The sequence below is a fragment of the Branchiostoma floridae genome, chromosome 7 (genome assembly GCF_000003815.2).
Source record: "Branchiostoma floridae strain S238N-H82 chromosome 7, Bfl_VNyyK, whole genome shotgun sequence".
NCBI classification, from domain to species: Eukaryota; Metazoa; Chordata; class Leptocardii; order Amphioxiformes; family Branchiostomatidae; genus Branchiostoma; species Branchiostoma floridae.
Window position 1 is genome coordinate 9,818,893 of NC_049985.1, and position 19,933 is coordinate 9,838,825.

The 19,933-nt window shown below is 40.7% G+C and overlaps 1 protein-coding gene across 6 annotated transcripts in view; it reads right to left on the reverse strand.

The window, feature by feature from the left end:
- Positions 1-19,933, reverse strand: part of LOC118420246 (protein Shroom3-like) — a 97,465-nt gene that overhangs the window by 34,494 nt on the left and 43,038 nt on the right. For 4 of the 6 annotated variants that reach the window (XM_035826968.1, XM_035826967.1, XM_035826969.1 and 1 more), the window contains one exon: positions 150-299. In XM_035826968.1, the coding sequence (XP_035682861.1) occupies positions 150-299 (150 nt within the window). Of the gene's footprint in view, positions 1-149; positions 300-7,855; positions 7,990-15,474; positions 15,593-19,933 lie in introns of those variants that run through there. The other 2 variants (XM_035826972.1, XM_035826970.1) reach the window with 2 other exon arrangements.

A 19,933-nucleotide genomic window follows, 5' to 3' on the forward strand; every position in this document is an offset into this window, starting at 1 on the left:
GGTTAAATTTGACATTTGTGTTCTCCACAGGTTTAGCTGACAGCCCCCACCTACATTTGTACTCATCAAGGAGTATCTACTGAAAGTAGATTCCCCATAACCCATTGAACCAATATTGAAACTATTTTTTTTTCTTCTCCAATACCTACTTTTTCACTCTGTGCTTGACTCCTCCGAATCCACTGGGCTGGACCACTTTGGTGACAGACTCTGTGTGCATGCTTCCCTTCTCCTGGGCTGGGACAGTCTTGGGCTCCTCTGTGGGTGGGGGTGGGACGATATCAGCCTGCGATTCTCGTCTGTAACAACACAAGGAGAAAGGGAGATAAATAATTTGGTAGCTTTGAACAGCAGTTACAGATATGAATGATTTAGGAGTGGCATGTTGTTCTGCATGATAAAACCAGTCACTGCTGCATGCACATGCCTGTGAAGCTGGTCCCCTACACTGAAAGGCAGAATCAGGGAAAAGTGAGTCCCTCTTACATTGAAAGGGTAGTAGGGCATAAAAATGTACATTTGACATATGCAGCATCAAATCCTCTCCCTGCTTAGAAAATACAAAAGTGTTCATGTCATTTCAAATAAAGGGCAAAGCAAAGGCAAGTACATTGTACCTATGTTTGCCACATCAAGGCATCTTATTATCAGACATCCTAAGTAGGAAAAATAGTGGTCCTTTTAGGAGGGCACAAAAGACATACTATAACCCTTACCTACACTGTACTGTGAAGCCATTGCTTACAGTACCCACATGCCGGTAATCCTCAACCCAAAAGCATTACTTAAATTTAGATCTCGGACCTCTTCTCGGCCTAAAATTCTGTCAGTCTTCTCAGCCCCAAATCCTCGTTATTCTGTTACTATATTCTGCCTGTCAAATGGACTGCACACCAACTGACTTCCTTTTCAACCAGGGCCTGACCTGACGACACCACACTGGGTCCACAGTCCCCACACTATTGTCCGCTGTGCCTTTTGCGTACGTTCTGACATCACTGGGTCATTTACATCTGAAGAGGCAGAACCCAGAGTGAAAGCTAACTAGTTCGCTGCTCATGAATCTAATTTTATGCTTGATTAAGGCCACACTGATTTATTTCCTTGGTTCTTGGACATCTTAAAATAAAGTTTTAGGTTTTATTGCAAATTCTTGCCCGTGGGCTAATTGTAGGTAACATAAAAGATTCAAACAGTGTGTAAAATACAATATCACAAGTGTACTCTAGTCTTAAACTAGTGAAAGCTAACTCTAGATCCTGGGTTATTGGGTCCGACTCCTTTTTCGAAGACAGTGGAAAATAAAAATCAAGCAAGAGCCCAACATGAAAACAGAGGGATGAGAGGAAAACTTGAACCTGACTTCACTTATTCTCCAAAACTGTGTCACCGAGACAGACAATCTTTTCTCATGTTTATCTCCCTGTTCAGCACTGTTTTCTGTTTATTCCAAGAACCAACAAATGAAATTAGTGTGGCCTAAGTATACAACAGATGCTTGACCCAAAGTTTAGACTGCTGGATTTTCCTCTTGGGTTGCCAAGGGAAGCAGTTTTAATTGGTCAAGCATAGGCTGAATCTTTACAGTAAACATAGCACTTCATTTGCAACTCAGGCAGGCTCTCTAAGCTGTGCAGTCTCTAATCTCAAAGCAGATGTTGATTTGCGGGATAGCCAGAGAAGCCAAACAGTCAGGAAACGTTGTGCTTTTTTTACCCCAAAATCCAATTCGAGATTAATCAGTCATAACTATAGGACCTGGACAAATAATTGCTCTGAAGACTTATGATCATCATAAAACAAAAGAGTATCTTACAAACTGCGCAATCACAAATCAAATATTTCACCAAGCTGCATCACTTCTATTTCTAGTGAAAAGGATAATACATATTAATATTCAACTAAAGTAGATCTATACTCTTATGACTTTATGATAAATTATGTCATTCCATCATAGAAAGCAACCTGATAAAGAGACACGAGCCAAAGGATATTAATACTTAATACATGATAAAAAGCTTGACCTAATTCAAGAATAAATCAGGGGCCCAGACAGCACAAAAATAAGCGATGCCACTGCTTAAGTGCCACCATGCATAAGTCACACTGAGTCTTACAGCCTGTGCTGTAACTAGTGTAAGCCAAAGACGTAAACTACACCATCTTTATGGGATTAGAAGTAAATTGCACTCTACTCAGTACGACCTCTCCCATCCATTACCAGCATCTTGAGAGTGTCTCCTAAGCCTGTCTTCCTGTTCTTAGACATCTCTTGAGAATGTCTTCCTGTTGTAAGAGCTGACAATGACAGATCATCAGCTTACATGTATAAGCTGTGCTGTGGCAGGAGGGTGTTTGAGTGGGTCCTCTCTACTGTAGGCCAGAGAAGTGGCAAACAGAAACAGTTTGCTGCTCACAGCCTGTCCAAGGTTTGCACAGCTTTTTCCTGCCAAGTGACCAGGCATACTAGCCAGGTACCCAACCATGTCCCGGCTTAAGGAAGACTTCCAGCTTCAAAGTCCCTTCAGGTGTTTCCTGCCTCAAAATTAGGCCACTAAAATTTGATTTGCTTGTTCTCAGGTTAGACATCATAAAGCATAATTTTTTGGTACTTAGGTTCAGACGTTTTCAACTTCAGGAAGTAAATATAGTCAAATTCAAGTTTACTTCCCTCTTACTAAAGGAAGAATATCTGATAGCTTAGGAAACACATTGGTGTACCCTAAAGAAATCCACTTCATTCAACACACACATACACACTCACAGAGCTTCCCTGTTCTATTCCTGTCACCCACATGCATATAAAGTACTATAGCCTGTCATTACCACAATCAAAAGGATAGATGGGTATTGACATCAGGATCCACCTGTATGTCATCACTAATCCCAAGACATGCTCCCGGTATTACTATTAGGCCTAAAGCCTGCTGATGTTATGTTATAATGACAATAGAATGGAGGCACTAGCTATTCTTTGTCCAAATGACCAGCTATAGAGGCTAGAAACAATTCCTGACATATGCCTTCCACAAACACTGGATTATCTTTGTATAAACATATTCCATATAGTTGTGTTGATTTCATCCTCCGTGAAATTACACACAGGCCTGTATGTTTACTCTTGGGATCAAGGGAGCAGTAAGTACCCTACAGGACCAGGAGACAGAAGGCAAGGTGGTCTTGTGGGCTGGACTTTGAATCCCTAGGACTAGGACTCAGTACTGAGGTAGGAGGCCAAAATTTTGTGCCCTTGGGAAAGGCACTAAATACACCCTTTCCCACCACCATCCACCACAATCTAGCCCCGAGAAATAATTTCATCAGCCCTCACCATAGAATATTTACGGACTCATTCCCAAAGCCACAATTTCCCAGTTAATTAACTACAGCGACAGACTGTTAACTTTCAATTTGGCTTATTTATGACTGCTACAGGGCCTTGAGAGGATAATTAAAATTGATCATACTATCAACAGTTGATTAGTAGCTCCTCCCTCTGCTATTGATTAAGTGATTAACTGTGAGCATGGCCAATTTATGCCAATGTCAAGGCTGATTGGCCATGCAAACCACCATAAGACAGCCTCATGTGCCAGCAAAGATATGAAACACACCTGAATCAACATGCTTTATGTTTAATATGTAGGACTGTAACATGATTGATACATTCAGGATTGTACCAACCACCCTGGCTTCCTGTGTGTGAGGGAGTGTTTTACACGAAACAGGTGGCAAGAATGAATGTGACCTTGACAGACTGAAATTCTTAGGCATGTGGTAGCAGTTACAGGGGATATTTCCTCTGCAACTATTGCCAAGTTGGGGACAACTGTCTATCACTTAGCCTGGCTCAATCTAAGGCAACGCCAATTCATTTCCATGGTTCAAAAATATTTCATATAAAAAATGATGCAAGAGGGCAAGGTGAAAACTGAGGCGATGGAAGGAAATTTTATCCATATTCACCTAGTGTGTATCAAGGACTCTTCATGAATAATGACATTGAAGTTCATTGTGTTTTTTCAATCCGAGAACAAGTGCAATTGATTTGGCTTACCGATGAATGTTGAAAGTGGCCCAAGTGTTTCAGATCCCTTGACCCAAGGAGGCAGATACCTCTTTTATCCTAAACTTTCCATTTCATAGACTGGAGTGTTCTCTTGCACAAAGCACAAGCATGGTTGCACCTACTGAGCACCTGGCATTTGCATACCATCTCTTACTTTGAAGCAGTAATCGTATAGATGTTCCAGGCAACAATTTCACAGTGCCTGTTTAAGCAATGGGACTATGTTGCTTATACTATTGTGCATGGGACAATATAGCTCTGGCCGTCTCTACATATAAACCTGTGGCCATTGTGACCACGTTTTAGGTAGTCCTTAGATAATTCTTCCCTTTCACATAAGCACTAAGAATCCATTTTGACCACCCAGGGCTTTAGCCAGCGTCCGTTTTTCCGTCAATTGACGGAAATTTGCTGCGTGTGACGGAAAAAAATTTCAACCAATTCGTCAACCTTGACGGAAAAAAAATCGTTGATTGAAGCAAGGAGGCCAAGTTGAAAAGAGGGAAGCTACGGCTTGGGGACGCCCGGACAGCCCATTGTCGGAAAGCCACACACTGTTTGTTTTGCTATTGTCATGATTGTTGACGATTGTGTGTTGGCACCCTTTCGCATACGATAATCTCATTAAAAACCCGTTTTTCAAGGTCTCACTCCAAGAACAGTGCATTCTACGAACTTTGTTTGGAATCTTGACACTCATCAAAGCCTAACTTGTACGCTAGCGTGCCGGGGCTGGCCGTACAAATTATTTTCGCTCGCCCAGCTGCGCCGCTTGCGACAACGCAAGGTGCCAGTCGCAGCTAAAAGAACCGGCACCGGAGCATGCTATCCACAAATAGTTTGATCAAAAACATAATCTTTAGGATCAAAAATGTTGCATGGTTCTCTTCAGCGGGAATTTTGTTTTTGTTTTGACGAGAAAACGCTAAATTATTTTGCAGCGACACAGATGAGATACCCACGCCACGTTGTTGTTGGCACACTTCCGGGTTAATTGAACGCCAAAATTCCCCCAAATGCACCATAAATCCGTATATGAATGCATGTTTTCTCAAAAGAGTCTTTGACTAATTGTGTTCTTAACTAGAAAATTGTCGTGTAATAGAAGAATATAGCGTTCTCCGGCCTTTACAAATGTAACATTTTCAAACAAATAAAATATTTGAACGCTGGTGCGCGCGGTGCATCGTGGGTCGGTATCCATAGCTTTACCAATCAGAGCGCGGGATCTGAGGAGACGCCCCTCCAGATGTTACGATCAACCAATCAACAGTGCGTATTGAGAATGTAATGTTAGATTTGCATACCCCGCGAGTTGATTTTAGCGCCGTGTTTTTGCGGGGAAGAAAACGCAAAGAAACGATGTTTTACTGTTCACATTATTACAAAACGTCAGCGTGGTGACATATTTTCTCCCAATGGCAACATTTATATCGGACGAGGTAGACATTTTTGCAGTCAATGACGGAAATTTTTACGCGATGACGGAAAAAAAAAGATTCTTGACAGGAATTTTCCGTCAATGGGAATTGGCTGACGGAAAAAAATCTCGAGCTGGCTAAAGCCCTGTGACCACCTCACCTGTCCACATGGACCAGATTTTGTTGCCCCCCCCCCCTTGCCTTCTTGAGTAGGTTTGGCTTATCAACAGTGAAGTAAAAATGACATAGCTAAGTGTATTCCAACTGGAACATTTCAGAAATTCAGCTCTTCCATGTCATGATCGGTTGAAACATTTTGCCTGCAAGGAATGTTTGGCACAGGAAACTATGCTTGTCGAGGTCCAGTGAGGAACTTCTTCATCCAAAACATTATCAACACTCAATGCTGTTGGTTTAGGTCACCAACTTGCCATAAATAGAAACCGTTCCCCCTTTTCATAGTCCACTAAAGTTTTGACAAAGCACAAGAGTCCAAGTTCACTTCCCGTAAATAAAGTCTTTTTTGACGCAAGTTCGAGGTTCTCAGTATGCGTCCCTTGTACTATATAAAATGGTGGAACAGATGTGTTTCCTGTGAACACAGAGTAATGAGTTGGGTGCTGAGCTGTTGCTATGGGAACACGTTGGCATGGTAACTTCACTTTGGCTGCTCCTTTCCTTTATTCACACACCAATTACTTCAAAGCAACAATCAGACTTTTCAACTTTGCCTCCATGGAAGGAAGCTATGTCGGCATCTGCGTCCATTCAGGGGGGAAGCTTACTGCTCTGGTGAACAGAGCGAGCCCTGGGGTCAGAGTGAACCAGGTTAAGCTACTACAGATGAGAAACAGGCTTGTTCTTACATAACCTTCAACTTAAAGTTAACTGTTCCAAGTTAAACTGGCCCCCTGAGGCCATGGGAAGAATCCCTGAAACTCCAGACTGCAAAACTAGTACTAGTGTAGAGATTATGAAACTGTATTCAGCAGCCAATGAGCGACCAAAAAATCATTGGTCATTCAGAGGTCTTTGAATTTAACGAGCATTTACTGAAAGGACATTGAGAGATCTGTTAAACTCTTGGATGCTCAACAGTTAGAAGGTCGAGTGCTACTCATCACAGGAAGAGTAATGGTCCCAGGGGACAAGGTGTCCTTCATCATCATCACTCCCCATGGATTCCTGGGATATCCCACATACCCCCTCCTCCACCCTGCCTCCTCCCAACTCTGTATGACAGCAGCTAAACATAAATCACTAGCCAACTTGACCATGCTTCTGAGCCAGGCAACCAGACAGACAAGGAAGGTAGTACAGTACGGTCACAACTGCCCAAGAAGGCCACTCAGGAAACTGATCTATGTTCTGGTCTATGCAATGCTTGCGTCAACAGGAAAAAGGTGGCCACATCGGCCAGGTGGTCCTTTTGTAGAGGTGGCTACTTGTACAGGTTTGACAATTTTAAAATACGTCAAAAAGGTTGGAATTCTATGTCTACATGTGAGGTAGGCAATGTTTGTGTAAGAAGTACATTAATACCAAAAGCAAGGTATACTTAATTAAGCTTATATTGGCCATCACAGCAATAAAAACCAACTAAGATTCCCCAACAACAAAGGCACATCATATATCATCCTTGTGCTAAATGAATGCTGATTGTAAGATAATAGACTTGTGGTAAGATATGGGACCTTTGACCCTGAGACCACAGGAGATAGCGCCGGTAACTGGGCAGCCAGGGATGGGCCCAGCTATGGCGACTGGCAATATTGTCACTGATGCCTGTCACACCAAGAATAGACCATGTCAACTATGTGGCAACTGATAAGGCTTGTTTGCAAAAATCCATGGATTCAGGGAGAGGGAGTTTGGAGGAAGAGTATACAGCATGTGTGTTCTGCCTCCAAGAGATGCTCAACTCCAATTTTTATACTATATTAGGACCCTACTTGGCACAAGATCAAGATGAGATAAAGTACATGTAGTAGGTAACATTCTCAATCTCAAACACAGCTACTGGAAATCTTTTTGGCTTCTGACCAAGGAGCATTCCTAGATGACCATAAAGATGGGAATTTGTATCTGATAACTGGTATTTAGCAATTAAATCACATACCCTCTATGATGATAGCAAGAAGAAGCATTAAGTAACAAAATGGGTGGTCCTTGTATTCAAGTCAATACTACACAAGTTACAGGCCAGTGGCTACTATCCTGGTATACATCCCTATTTCCTGTCATTTTCATGTGTATCATCACAAGTATTCAAACCTATGTGCAAACCAACAACACAGAAGCTTGTAGCTGGGGTAATGTAAGTCTACCAATTGAAGTTTCTGCATCAACTTGACCTATAACCCACCTCCATGAGATGTACTTGCCGCCATATTCCAACTCGTCCTGAAGGTCATGGTTCCCAAGGTGATAAGAGGTTCCACCGCTAAGGGTCAACCTTCGGAATATTTTCTTCACCTTCTTCATTTTCATAAGCCTTGTGGAAAACTCTGTTATCCTTATGGAAAAGTTTGCTAATGTTGGTGGCAATGTCTATCACAACATTTGAGTTTCCATCCAACACGCAAGAGTCTTGCCTTTGATATTCAGCTCCACAACAACAACAGTCTCCAGGCAGTTGTGTTTGATCAGCAGGAGGATAAGCTGCAACCAGTCCAAGCAGAACAGACCTGTGTTGTGACTGTTGCAGGTGGTGCTGCCGAGATGGGTACAGTCCCCCTAAACCCACTTTACAACAGGATGGCAACACTTGATGAAAATACCTTCTGTGCAGGAAAGATGTTTTGCAGGCTTTCCTCACCAGCAGTCACAAATCTGTGTTATCTTTTAAGATGAAGCCTGAGGGATGGCACCACCAAATGTTTGCGATGTCCCCTCCAGCTGTCTCCTGGTCAGTTTGCTTTAGTCCATGTCGACATCTTTATCTATTGGTTTACCTGTCCGGAAGTTTGCTGTCTTCCTCAGGATGGTTGGAAGTAGAGTCTGCGATGTGTTTTCAGGTGTGCAACACACAATATCCAATCATCAAGCAGAAAACAAGTATATGACAGGAGAAGTCCACCGTTAGCACAACACTGGCGGTATCCGTTACAACTTTTCCTCCAGAAAAAAATATAATCCGTACCTACCAGTTGCAACTGTACATACAGTAGACAACTGAGTATCTGAGGATATTGCACCTCAAGGAAATATGGCAGTGCTAGTAAACCATTTGCTGACTTTGGAATGGGTCAATAGCACCTGTTGTCCCTGATAATATTTGTCCCCAGTCAAAAGGGCATGTGAAAAGATGGCCTGACCTGTGTTTTAAACAACAAGTGTTTGTCCAAAACATACAGTAGACATTTTTCTGGACTTTGCATAGCATCAATTGTCCTCCATATCAGTCTTTGAGTCCCTCCATATTAAACATGTCCTAGGTTCTGCCTTGGCTGGCCCAAAAGATTGAGTACAATAGCCGATTCTTCCGGACCAACGTGTCAGTCCGAAGTAATAAACAGCAACCTGTTACACAGGGTCTCTTCTTCTGTTGTGATTGCTCTGATCTCCGTGGTTACCATATCCTGGTGTGACACAGCTGGTGCAGAGGAGGTTGAATCTTCTTTCATTGGACGGGTAGACACACAATTGCTGAAGATTGACGTTCCACGAAAACCTCACATCTCTTGCACAGTTTTCCGTCCATTACGAGCACTGTAGAATACTTGTCGAATGCATCTTCACGCAATACTGGATGAGCAAGACATCAGTTCATGAGAAGTCAGGCGAAGCAAGAATAAGACTAGAAACATTTGGTGATGTGCATCAGCAACTGTTAAATATTCCACTGTAGTCATGCTAGATCTGAAAATAGAAATCTGGGAAGTTTCTGTCACCCACGAGTTATGCTTCAACACCCGCCTACAAAATATTTTGCATCGACAGGGGAAGGAGAGTCAGTGGGCTCAAGTTTGCTTTTGAGGAGTCTTCTGGCCACGCAAGTCCGACAGAATCCTTCAAATGCAGCCCCAGAAGTTGAAAGGACAGCAGTGAAAGGCTCAATCTTCAGTAGGCACAACAAGCATTAAGAAGCAAACAGATCTATGAAGGTCTACATTGTACCTTCACTAGCAGGATTTGTAAGATGCATCTTTTACAGAGCTGGAGTGAAAAACCAAGTACTGCAACAAGCACTGTCTCTAGAACTGTTTCAACTGCTGTCGGCTTCATAAACTGTCATAGAACATTCCACAGTCAAGTCAGTTGTCGTCCTTGGGCTGATAGGTAAATGGTTTGCCAACTGGAAGAATCCAAGGTTGAAAAACACAGTGAATGAGGAGGCGGCTCAAGTCCAATAAAGCCTGTCTTGATGACTCTTTTGATTGCTGTCAGTTTCACAAACTGTCAGTGAATACTGAATACAGACAAACAAGTCAGTTGTCATCCTTGGGCTGTTCAGTAAATGACATGGAATGGAAGCATCCAAAGGGAAAACAACATCCTGCATAGACCCAAGGGAGTTAGCAGGATGACTTTCAAAATCAAATCCAAGATGGCTTGCGTGCTGTTTCGACTGCCGAGCTTCAAACACTGTCAGTAAGCATTCCGCAGGCAGCTCACTTGTTAATTATCCTCCAGCTCGTCAGTAAATGATTTGCCGGTGACGGAAGTATCCACTGAGAAAACCACCCTGTTCACAGGCAGTAGTTTTGACAAAAGTCCAGTATAAGTAGCCAGATGAATGTAGCTCCCTTTAAATGTGATTAGGTTGAGCAATCCAGGCTGTCCGTCCAGGCTGTCAGGGAGAGAGGGTAAAACCATGGCTGTCCACCTTGCTGTCTCCGACATGTACAGACCACCACCGTGACAAGTGGCGCGCAAACCTTTGAAACCAGGTGTTTGCCGAGGCACGGCTTCAGTCCAGGCACCAACACGGGACCATAAAGCCTCCTCATTACCTTCCGTGGTAGGCAAATAGACGTGAAGTCCCACACTTGGGCTGGCCATGCTTTTCAGTGCCTGATCAACTGTGTTCTGGTGAACAACTAAAACACATGAAAACGACCCAATTCTGTTCTTCTGGGATGTTACAAATATCAAAGGAAATCATTATGTTTGAGTGCCTTAACATATATACCCATGCACTGCAGAATGTTCCGACAACAAACATGCAGATGTGAGGGCAACAAACAAATAGGATAAAGGGTGCATAAATCTTGCATATTAAACATTGGTGAACTGCATATACTGCTTTTCCTTGCCATATTGGACTATGTAAAATTTGCTGAACATGAGTCACATTTCACAATTCCAATAGATAAAATTAAATATTTAGAATTTATTCATGTGGTTAATCAAATATGCTCTATAAAAGTTATAACATGGCCAGCCCTTCATAAAAGAGAAAAGCAAAACAGGAACTAGAAAAAACAGGACTATGAGTATGAGTATGACATGCAACGATATGATATAAAATGTAATTGTGAGCAAACGTTTCGGGTAAAAAAGGCCTTGACATATTTCACTTGAATGGATAATTTGACTAACTTCTTTTGCATTCATCTTTGAGCCCTTTGATGTCATTAGGCTTCACACACCCATTTCAGGGGTCATTTTCCTGTGGTTGACTAATTTTATTAAATCTGGTGTACCACAATAGTAAGAGCACCTACCGTATACATTGTGCAGAACAGAAACACACTGTACAAGCGCTAATAAAATTCTTTGTCATCATCAGGATCATTTTACATCTCAAATCAAACAATCTCACAACTTTGTCAAATTTATTTTGTGAACCCTGGAAAGGTAGAAGTTTCCTTGCTGCTGTTTCTGTTGCAAGGTTTTGAGGGTACAGTATATGGAAAGGCCAAAAGGGTGTTTTTCACTTCACTCATTGGTCTCTGAGTAATGGGAGGGAAGGCATTCCTGAAAGTCTGTGATGTCTCCAAGAATTTGTCACAACGCACCGGGTCTTAAAGTTATACATGAGGGTGTTGGGTTCTTCAACATGTAGGGGATTGACTCAAGTTGAGTCTTTGTCATCTAAGGTTTCCACACAAGATGCCGATGGCCGAAGGCTTCACATCCTGGAGAGGACAACCTGATCATTTAAATAGCGGTTGACCTCAGTGTGTGCTGGCCATAATGAAACGTGTCTGGATTGAAAGCTGATCAGCCAGTGGGGGCATCTACCTTGGAAAGGCAGGCACGGGCAGGTGGCAGGTAAACAGACCTGCCTGTTTGTTGTTGTTCAGGGGTCCCAGATAGCATATACAAAAGGTCAGGCCTGTCAGTAGCTGCCCATCCCATAGCTATGCAAGTCTAGGTGTTCTAAGTACCTGAGGACTGCATATCCTGGTCACCAACCTTTTTGAACCCAGGTTACCCTGCAGGTCGCCACCAGAGGCAGCTGGCCTAGTTAGTGCACATCAGGCATTTTGATGAGGCCCAAGATATGATTACTGGGATGTCTGTGCCCTCAACATCCCTGTAGTACACTAACTAGCATGACTAAGAGTAAGATGGACCTAAGAACTATTTCAAAGTAATATCAGCTTAAGAAAGCTCATCACCTGTGCATCACCATCCTTCTGAAGAGAATATCAATTAAGGGGAAACAACTGATGAGAAATGAAATTCATGTGCAGAACCATCATTTAAATTGTGAATCATATAAACAGTGAATAGATTAAACCAAACCTATTGGAAGCTGGTTGAGGTCAATATCCCGCATGCAATTTGGTACTACATGTAGTAGTAGTTGTGTGATCAAAGTACACCTGCAAGCTTATACAACAGGCTTGCAAACAGGACCTGGACATGAAACCAGTGTGATACAATCTTACCACATCCCTCTAAAGCCTAAGCTGCAGGAATGCCATGCACCAAAAGCAGATAACTCAATCACAGACAAACATTTCGGTGGGATCAATGTTTTATATCAATAAAGCTTCAGGAATCGGTGGAATGCACTTTATTGCCAATGTGTCTGTCTGCATTCCGATGAACAATGAAACAGACTTGTGCACAGCACCTGTACCTATATGGCTTAGGTAAGACCATTTCCTTTATCTAAATACTAGTCTTTCCAAAAACATACACACAGAAAAAGGCATATCTTATGGGACAACATCAAAATCACACGATGGTACTGCATGGTAAAAGACAACAGGCTGTATACGCCAAATACTTTTCACTCAGACTTAGATGATGCATGCTTCACAGGTAACAATTGTTTGAGCGAGATGCATTTTTCCCCAAAGTCAAAGAAATCCACCAATACAATGTCATGTTCAGTTAAAAGGTATAATTGCTTCCAAGGTGGAATGTCACTGTCTCAGGTACCATAGCCCACCATTGTGACCCAATTACACACCTGGGGTGAATGACCTGGTCTGGAGAACATGTCAAGAATCCAAAGAGGAAAAATACAAGACTCATAGATAGAGAAGCTTATCACAAGTTATATTCTAAACTTTTCATTTCGTATGAGAAAAAAGAACAGTAGCCAACATGGGAAAAGAATGCGACTAAAATAACAATTTCCAAATAATGATCTTAACACGACGTGAAATCAGACAGGGGTCGAACTGAATATCACCTCCCTTACCTTTTTTCGTCAACAACAAAAATGGCCACTCTAATAATGCAAAAAGACGAGAATTTCTTTTTCCAGCAAATGGGTAATACTGTTCAACGTATAAAACACATTGTAGCCCATATGATGTAATAGGGCATTCCTCAGTAGCCAGTAAACAGTTGCACAGTCCTTCCTGTGGTGGCTTGTGAAGATAACTTATCAAACAAACAGCTACGCTAAGGACCCCCTGGGATCTTACCTTACACATTACGTCACTCTCACATGATATATTGTTTGTTTTGTTGCATTTTTCAGGACTAAATGTTTGGCATTTTTCTGTGGCAAGCAAAACTGAAAGCCTTATCATTTTCACCCTTGGATTCTAACATTTTCTACAATTGCAAAAAAATTCAATTATTCTTTGTGTGTTTGTTAGTTTGTTTACTTGAACCTTAATTTATTCATAAGAAGCTCAAATCGGCCGCTTTTCATTGAGGTCATAATCTGTATCAAATTTACCTTTGTTAAAGAAATATGAAAAATGATTGACATTCACAGTTGTTTGCTTTGGTAGCAGAGAACTTGAAGGTCAGAGTGAAAGTTCATCAACAGGTGACCAGTTCACCCGTAGGTTAATGGGTTTACCCCGGGGTCAGCCCATTTCAAAAGTTCATGATAAACCCAAAACTTTGTGACAGTGGTAAAAGTACATACTCTTTTTCCTGTCTTATTTTGATTATCTTGTGCATGTTTAGTTGTTGATTTATCTGTTGTTCTTCAATCTTGACATTCTTCTTGATCCCTCCTCTCTCATAAAAACAGGGTCCCTATAAACTAAGTCAATGGAATAGTCGTGTGGTAAGATAGATTCCAGATAGCTGACGTTTATCTCAGCATTGTTGGGTAGCTAACTGCAGCCATGTCAAAGTTCTTCAACATGAAGAAACCCAAACATAGCTGTTATGCAAGCTCGTACATCTTGCCCTTTTCTTGCACAGATACTCCTATTCTATAGAGCATAAAAAAATATATATTTAGGTCGGTGTCTTTGATATGGATTAAAACTGAGCAAATTTCAAAGAGATATTTATAGATTTCTACAACAATACATGCAACGCATTCAAGATATAGCAGATTTGCCTGACCATCTGGCCATTCAACAAATTGGATGAAATAGCTAGTTGTACTCACTATTCTGCATCGACCAGATGGTGTTTGAAATGTATTAAGTCACTAACTCAATTTTGGGACAACACAGAACCCTAGAATGACATATGATCCCAACTATCCATGGTTGGTAGCATAAGAAATTCTTTAATCATTAAAATTAATGTACTAGTAGCAAATTTCCAGTTAACATTTTCTTTCTTTCTGCTAAATGTGGTGCCTAAAAGACTACCTTAAATGAGAGACAGTTGATTTTAGCAGTATAAATGTTTGTAATGCTATCCTCTGTTTTGGAAAAAGATAAACATCAAAGTTAGCAAATATCAAGATATTTCAAATGCTGTATCATGAAAGAACTTGTAAGGTCTTAGATCTTCACAGAAACTTGATACACTACACTAAAGTACTTTCCCTTTCACTCAAAATGAAAATTGGAAGTTCATTATTTTACACATAAAAAGTCATAGAAATTTTCCAACTTCAAAGTTGGTGCAGGAAGAAATTCTGGACATAAACACAACATGGAAACCATTAGGGCAGGAATCTGACAGGCATGCTGAAGTCCGCCCTCCTCCCTCCCACCAAGCGGAGCAGCTGTCCACAACTTATCAAAACAACCCAGGAAACCCCAAGCACTGCATTAAAAAAACTGTAACCAACACGGTCTATGGAAAACTTAACCACAACTATTCTTCAGCTGTTGTAATGTTTTGACATGCCTAACATATGAGGGAAAAGAAGTTGCTTTGAAACATTTCCATGTAAACTGCAATTCTGTGATAACAATTTTGCAAGCTGCATCAGGACAGGTCCTAGACACAGACCTTCCATCTGTCAATCAAAATTAGCAGTTTGACCAATAAGGGAATAGCTGAATCTAGGCCAAATATTTTGATTTCGGCATTTTTGTTTGACATTTCAGTTTTGATGGAGATGGTTGCACAAGCCTGTTGAACTTGAAAGGCTATAAGAAATGCATGTTCACATTCATACCACAACAAAATACAGCAAAACTAGTTACACAAAAGACGATGAAGTTCCATACAAAATCAGTTTAGATTTTTTCTCAGTTTTGATGATATAGCACAAAATATCTAATAAAATCCATCTGCATTGACTAGTCAAAAATGAGACTTTCACTTGATTCAAGTCTTCATGCAAGAAAGAGAAAACAACATACTAACATTTACCTAAGAAGAAATCTGAGCTGTCTCTTGAATACAACCTGGCAGCAAGCCTACCTCCTATAGAGAATCCTTGCTCCTATGATCCACAAAACTCCCTCCTATAGATCCACAAGACAAGAAACTCTTCAGTCTGTACAAGAGCAGCCATCACCAACTGAATTTTCAAATGGAATCCCGACATCATCCTGTGGTTCTAAGCGACCCCTGACCCCCACTGAGTAACCAATCCAGGAAAAGTCCTCTCCCCAAGCTGGCTGCTAATTGGTCAGATTTATAGACTGGTTAGATACTCACAGCAGACTTCATCAAGTGATGACAGATGTGACAATTGATGGACTACATACTGTATTCTAAGAATAATACACAGAATTGTCACAACTGGTACATTCCTACTAGTCGAATTTACCTTTCTACTATAATAAATCAAGAAAAGCAAATGATACTGCAGTATTTCAAGCTCAGTTAAGTTTTGAGGTGCTTTGTCCACTCAGCTTTGAAGACAGGAATCTCTCCCAAATGAGTAGTGCCAGGGCTTTGGGGACCACAGACAAATTAGGAACATACCCCCTGGAAGGTGAGTAGAGTCTTGGGGGGTTTGTAAACTAGGCCAGGGGTCAAGGGATAGGTTATTGCTGAAAACCTTGTAAGATAATGTCCCTCCACATTGATATTTAGGAATTATTAAAACAGTCATAATGCAATATATTATACATCTTTGTTCACATATTTCTTTCTTCCAATTGTCCATCCCACAAACATGAAGAGTGTATTTCACAGAGCTTGCTTATCATTCTACACAAAATAAAAGCTATTATTCAGTGTTTTGGTTGTCAGATTACTCTCTTGTCTGCATGTATCTGAAGTTTTCTCAGATTTTGTTATGACTGCTTAATATACCGGTATGCAGACAAAGCCAGGCAAGCATCAATATTCTCCAAGCATGCATATGTCACTTACATATTCATGCCAGGTGAGAGATGAAATTCTGCCCCATATATTCAATCTTTGAATACATGAAACAAAAATGTGTAATGTTAATTTCAAACTTGAAAAACAAAGAATTTAGAAGATGTAGTAGACTATCGACCTTTGAAACGCTTCCTCAGGACCAAAAAATAAAGAAGAGACCAAAGTCCATTTGTCTTTAACAGATTAATGCAAAAGAAATCGAAATGTTTTTATCCCAAATAGTTTCAGTCATGAAATATCAAATCTCCTGATATCTAAAATCAGACAATCTTTGAGCTGTATCAATTCATATTCGCCGAAAAATGGCTGAACGCAGCAACATACGAACAATGGCTCTCAGTTTCCCTGCTCACGGAGTCATTTCTGGCACCGTACCAGGTATGACTGTTCAACACTACGCCTCCAGATGAATAAGGACCTTATTCTTGCCTTTGATATGCAAATAACTACAAGAGTATGTGAGCAAGTACCTGAAGCAAGCAACGAAAACAATCTACAAGCTAGAAGTTCATTATGGCACAAACATACGGCCAATGGAACAGTTTTTTTTGTGACATGACCAAATATCTTATGGCACTTTAACCGGTATCCCATGATGCAATAGTCATAATTATAAGAGATCAGACAAATTTGGGCAAAAAGTCTAAAGTGAAACAAAAATTAAAAGACGAAACCTTAAAACTTGAATAAAATACATAAAACCAAGGTATAACTTCTCCCCCTGATCTCTTCCCCCAGTTCAGCATTGTTTCATGAAATGTGTGAACCAACATATTACATCGGTGCAGACTTAAGGCAGACATTTTTTTAAAAACATAACCATTAATCATACAATGTAATACGAACTTTACCTGGGAAATATACATACTAGGAAACTAATTCAGAATTTCTTGGTAAACTGTTAGCCTCAACAACAATGACCTGGCCAAGGTAACCAAAGCCTACGTCACCACAGTCTCAAGTGCTTTTGCCTTTCTTTAAAGATGTGTTAAACACAGAACAAGTACACTACAAGGTACGAGTCCCTGCGGTCTATGGACCTTCAAGAGGCAGGTGCGATACCAGGAGTGTAGGCAAAAGACAACAAAAACTGTCAGAAAATATGGATGGGAAAATATGGAATGTCGAGTTGAGCACAGATTTCACCAAGTCGAAAGGGATATGGAAGCACCTGATATCCATCTGTTTTCAGACTGGAGCTGCAGTGTGTGCACTCTCAATGGCTGCTTCCTGCAAGCCGAAAACATATGGATACCAGGCTTGGACAGTTACAGAAGTCATGGTATTGCCTAGACCTACAACTAGTAGAAGGGTTCAATGCATTGTACAATCAAACTGTCAACTAAGGTTGAACACTTCAGTGCTATAAAATCACTTCACAGTCTTGGATTCTTGGTCATAGCTGATCCACAATAAAGGAACAGGCAATGAAAGACAAAGTTATGTTTTGAAAGGTAAATCATCCTTTCTGGAAGGTCAAGCATGGGTTAGAAAGTCCATCGAAGGCAGTTTGCAAAAACATTTCAAAGCCGATTTCTACAGGTGCAAAACAATAATGTACAGGTTATACTAAATGGTAACATATTCAGCTACTGCAACAAGCAAACAAAGAACTCTAAATCCCCTTCCCCCATGTTGAGGACTTTGTACTGGTAATCGTTGAGTGACTCATGCCAAAGGAACCTGTTTTCGAACATCCTGCTTGAACAGTTTGTACTGTGGTCTGCTAATATTGTTAATTAATGGTCCTTAAGGCCATTCAATCAACTGTATGTTACTTTCAACTCAAAGGAAATTCCACCTAGTAAAGTTTCCTAGATTTCTGCCCAGTTCCAATCCTTAGGTTGGGGCTGTACACGAGTGACTAAAATCCTGAATTAATTTCTAGCAGATAGTTATACTATAGACCAACAACACAATCTTTTACAATAGGAAACAGGCATTTTGTGAATCATCCAGGACAAACTGAAATATACCACCTGCTCCAAGCCCTGTGTTCTATGTATGACATTGGAAAGTACCATTAAACAGTTCTGAGATACAACACAAATTATCAAACCTCATCAATACGGAAGTCAAATAAGGGAATAATAGACAAACTTATGCAATTTCCAAGGCAATAGTGAATGTCTGTCTGAAGTTTCATCTCACAACATGGTCAGTGTAGTCTGTCAAAAGGGAAATCCGTTAAGTAGTAACACAGACCATATTGTAGGGAGAATCTTATTATCTTGCCAGCAGCAGATGCATTTATGGATAGAAATAGAAGAGGTAGTAAGCTATCATTTACCTAGCCTCAGTGACATACCCAACTTGATAGTAACAATGCTGTAATACTAAAGTTGATAAAATACAGGAGTTCTATTATCTAGTTCTTTCTTGGTTGCGTATGCCACCTCACGTAGAACACATTCCAACCTTCTCTGGCACAATGGCCAAGAACTTCAAGGAGGCTTATAGAATTCCCTCTTAGAAAAGCCTGGCTTACCTGAAATTCCTGCAGCAAATTTTCGGATAGAGAAAAATAACACACACATACTTTGGGTTGTCCCAAGTTTGCAAACAAGGGCCACACAGGTTTGTGGTTACTTTATAAGTGACCTAAACATCCAACAATGTTATAGAAACCAACCAATTAATAATTTGCATAGAAAAGGATCTAGATTTCCTTTTAAAACTCCTACCAATTCTTGTGAAAATCAAGCAAAACAAAACATTCTAAAGTTTATGACATAAGTTCATGGATCACTTAGATTTAAGACAAAGTTTTAGAAAACTCAACAATGTGTAATTCTGTGTCTTCTACAAGTATAAGAATAGCAGCTTTTGAAAGTTCATGTACATTAATTTATGTTTGCAAGCAGTCATCCCTGGCAAGACAGACTACTTGCCTCATGTAAACCTACATACCTTCATGGTACATGTCAGAAATACATGACATAGATTCTAGTACAGATAAAATATGGCCACACATCTTGACGCCTTTGGGCTGAGAACTGATTGGAAAAGCGTGCTACTGGGGACCGTGAGATGTTTATGTGCTTATCTGTCTGGGTCATAACAGTTTACTGAAACTGAGCATGATTCAGATAGCAGCACTATAATAGGAATCTTGGTGCCCTATTTAAATTCCTTACAGTTGAAACAAGTTGCTTCAACCTACCAGAAAACAAAATTCTGTTAATCATTGTTAGAAGATAATAGATTGTTGTATGTGTTTGACCATTCAAAACCCACCTGTAAGAAAACCTACGGCTATATAGTCCACAATGGCATGCTGACACCTGTAATGCAGCCAAACTTCTTCCTGTGCTTCTAACAGCAGCAAGGAACAGGCCGCTACTTAGCTAACTGTACAAAGCCCCTGTCTGAAGTCAGTAAGACTGTCAATTAGAGGATCCTATACTATCTGACAAGCATCCTCACAACTGTTTCCAGGAAAAAGAGAGTCAGGGAAAGTTTTGTGATGACGTTACAAGAGAAATATTTGCAATAACTACACCGTACAAGATAACGGTCGCACCAAATCCCAGTATAATCCCTC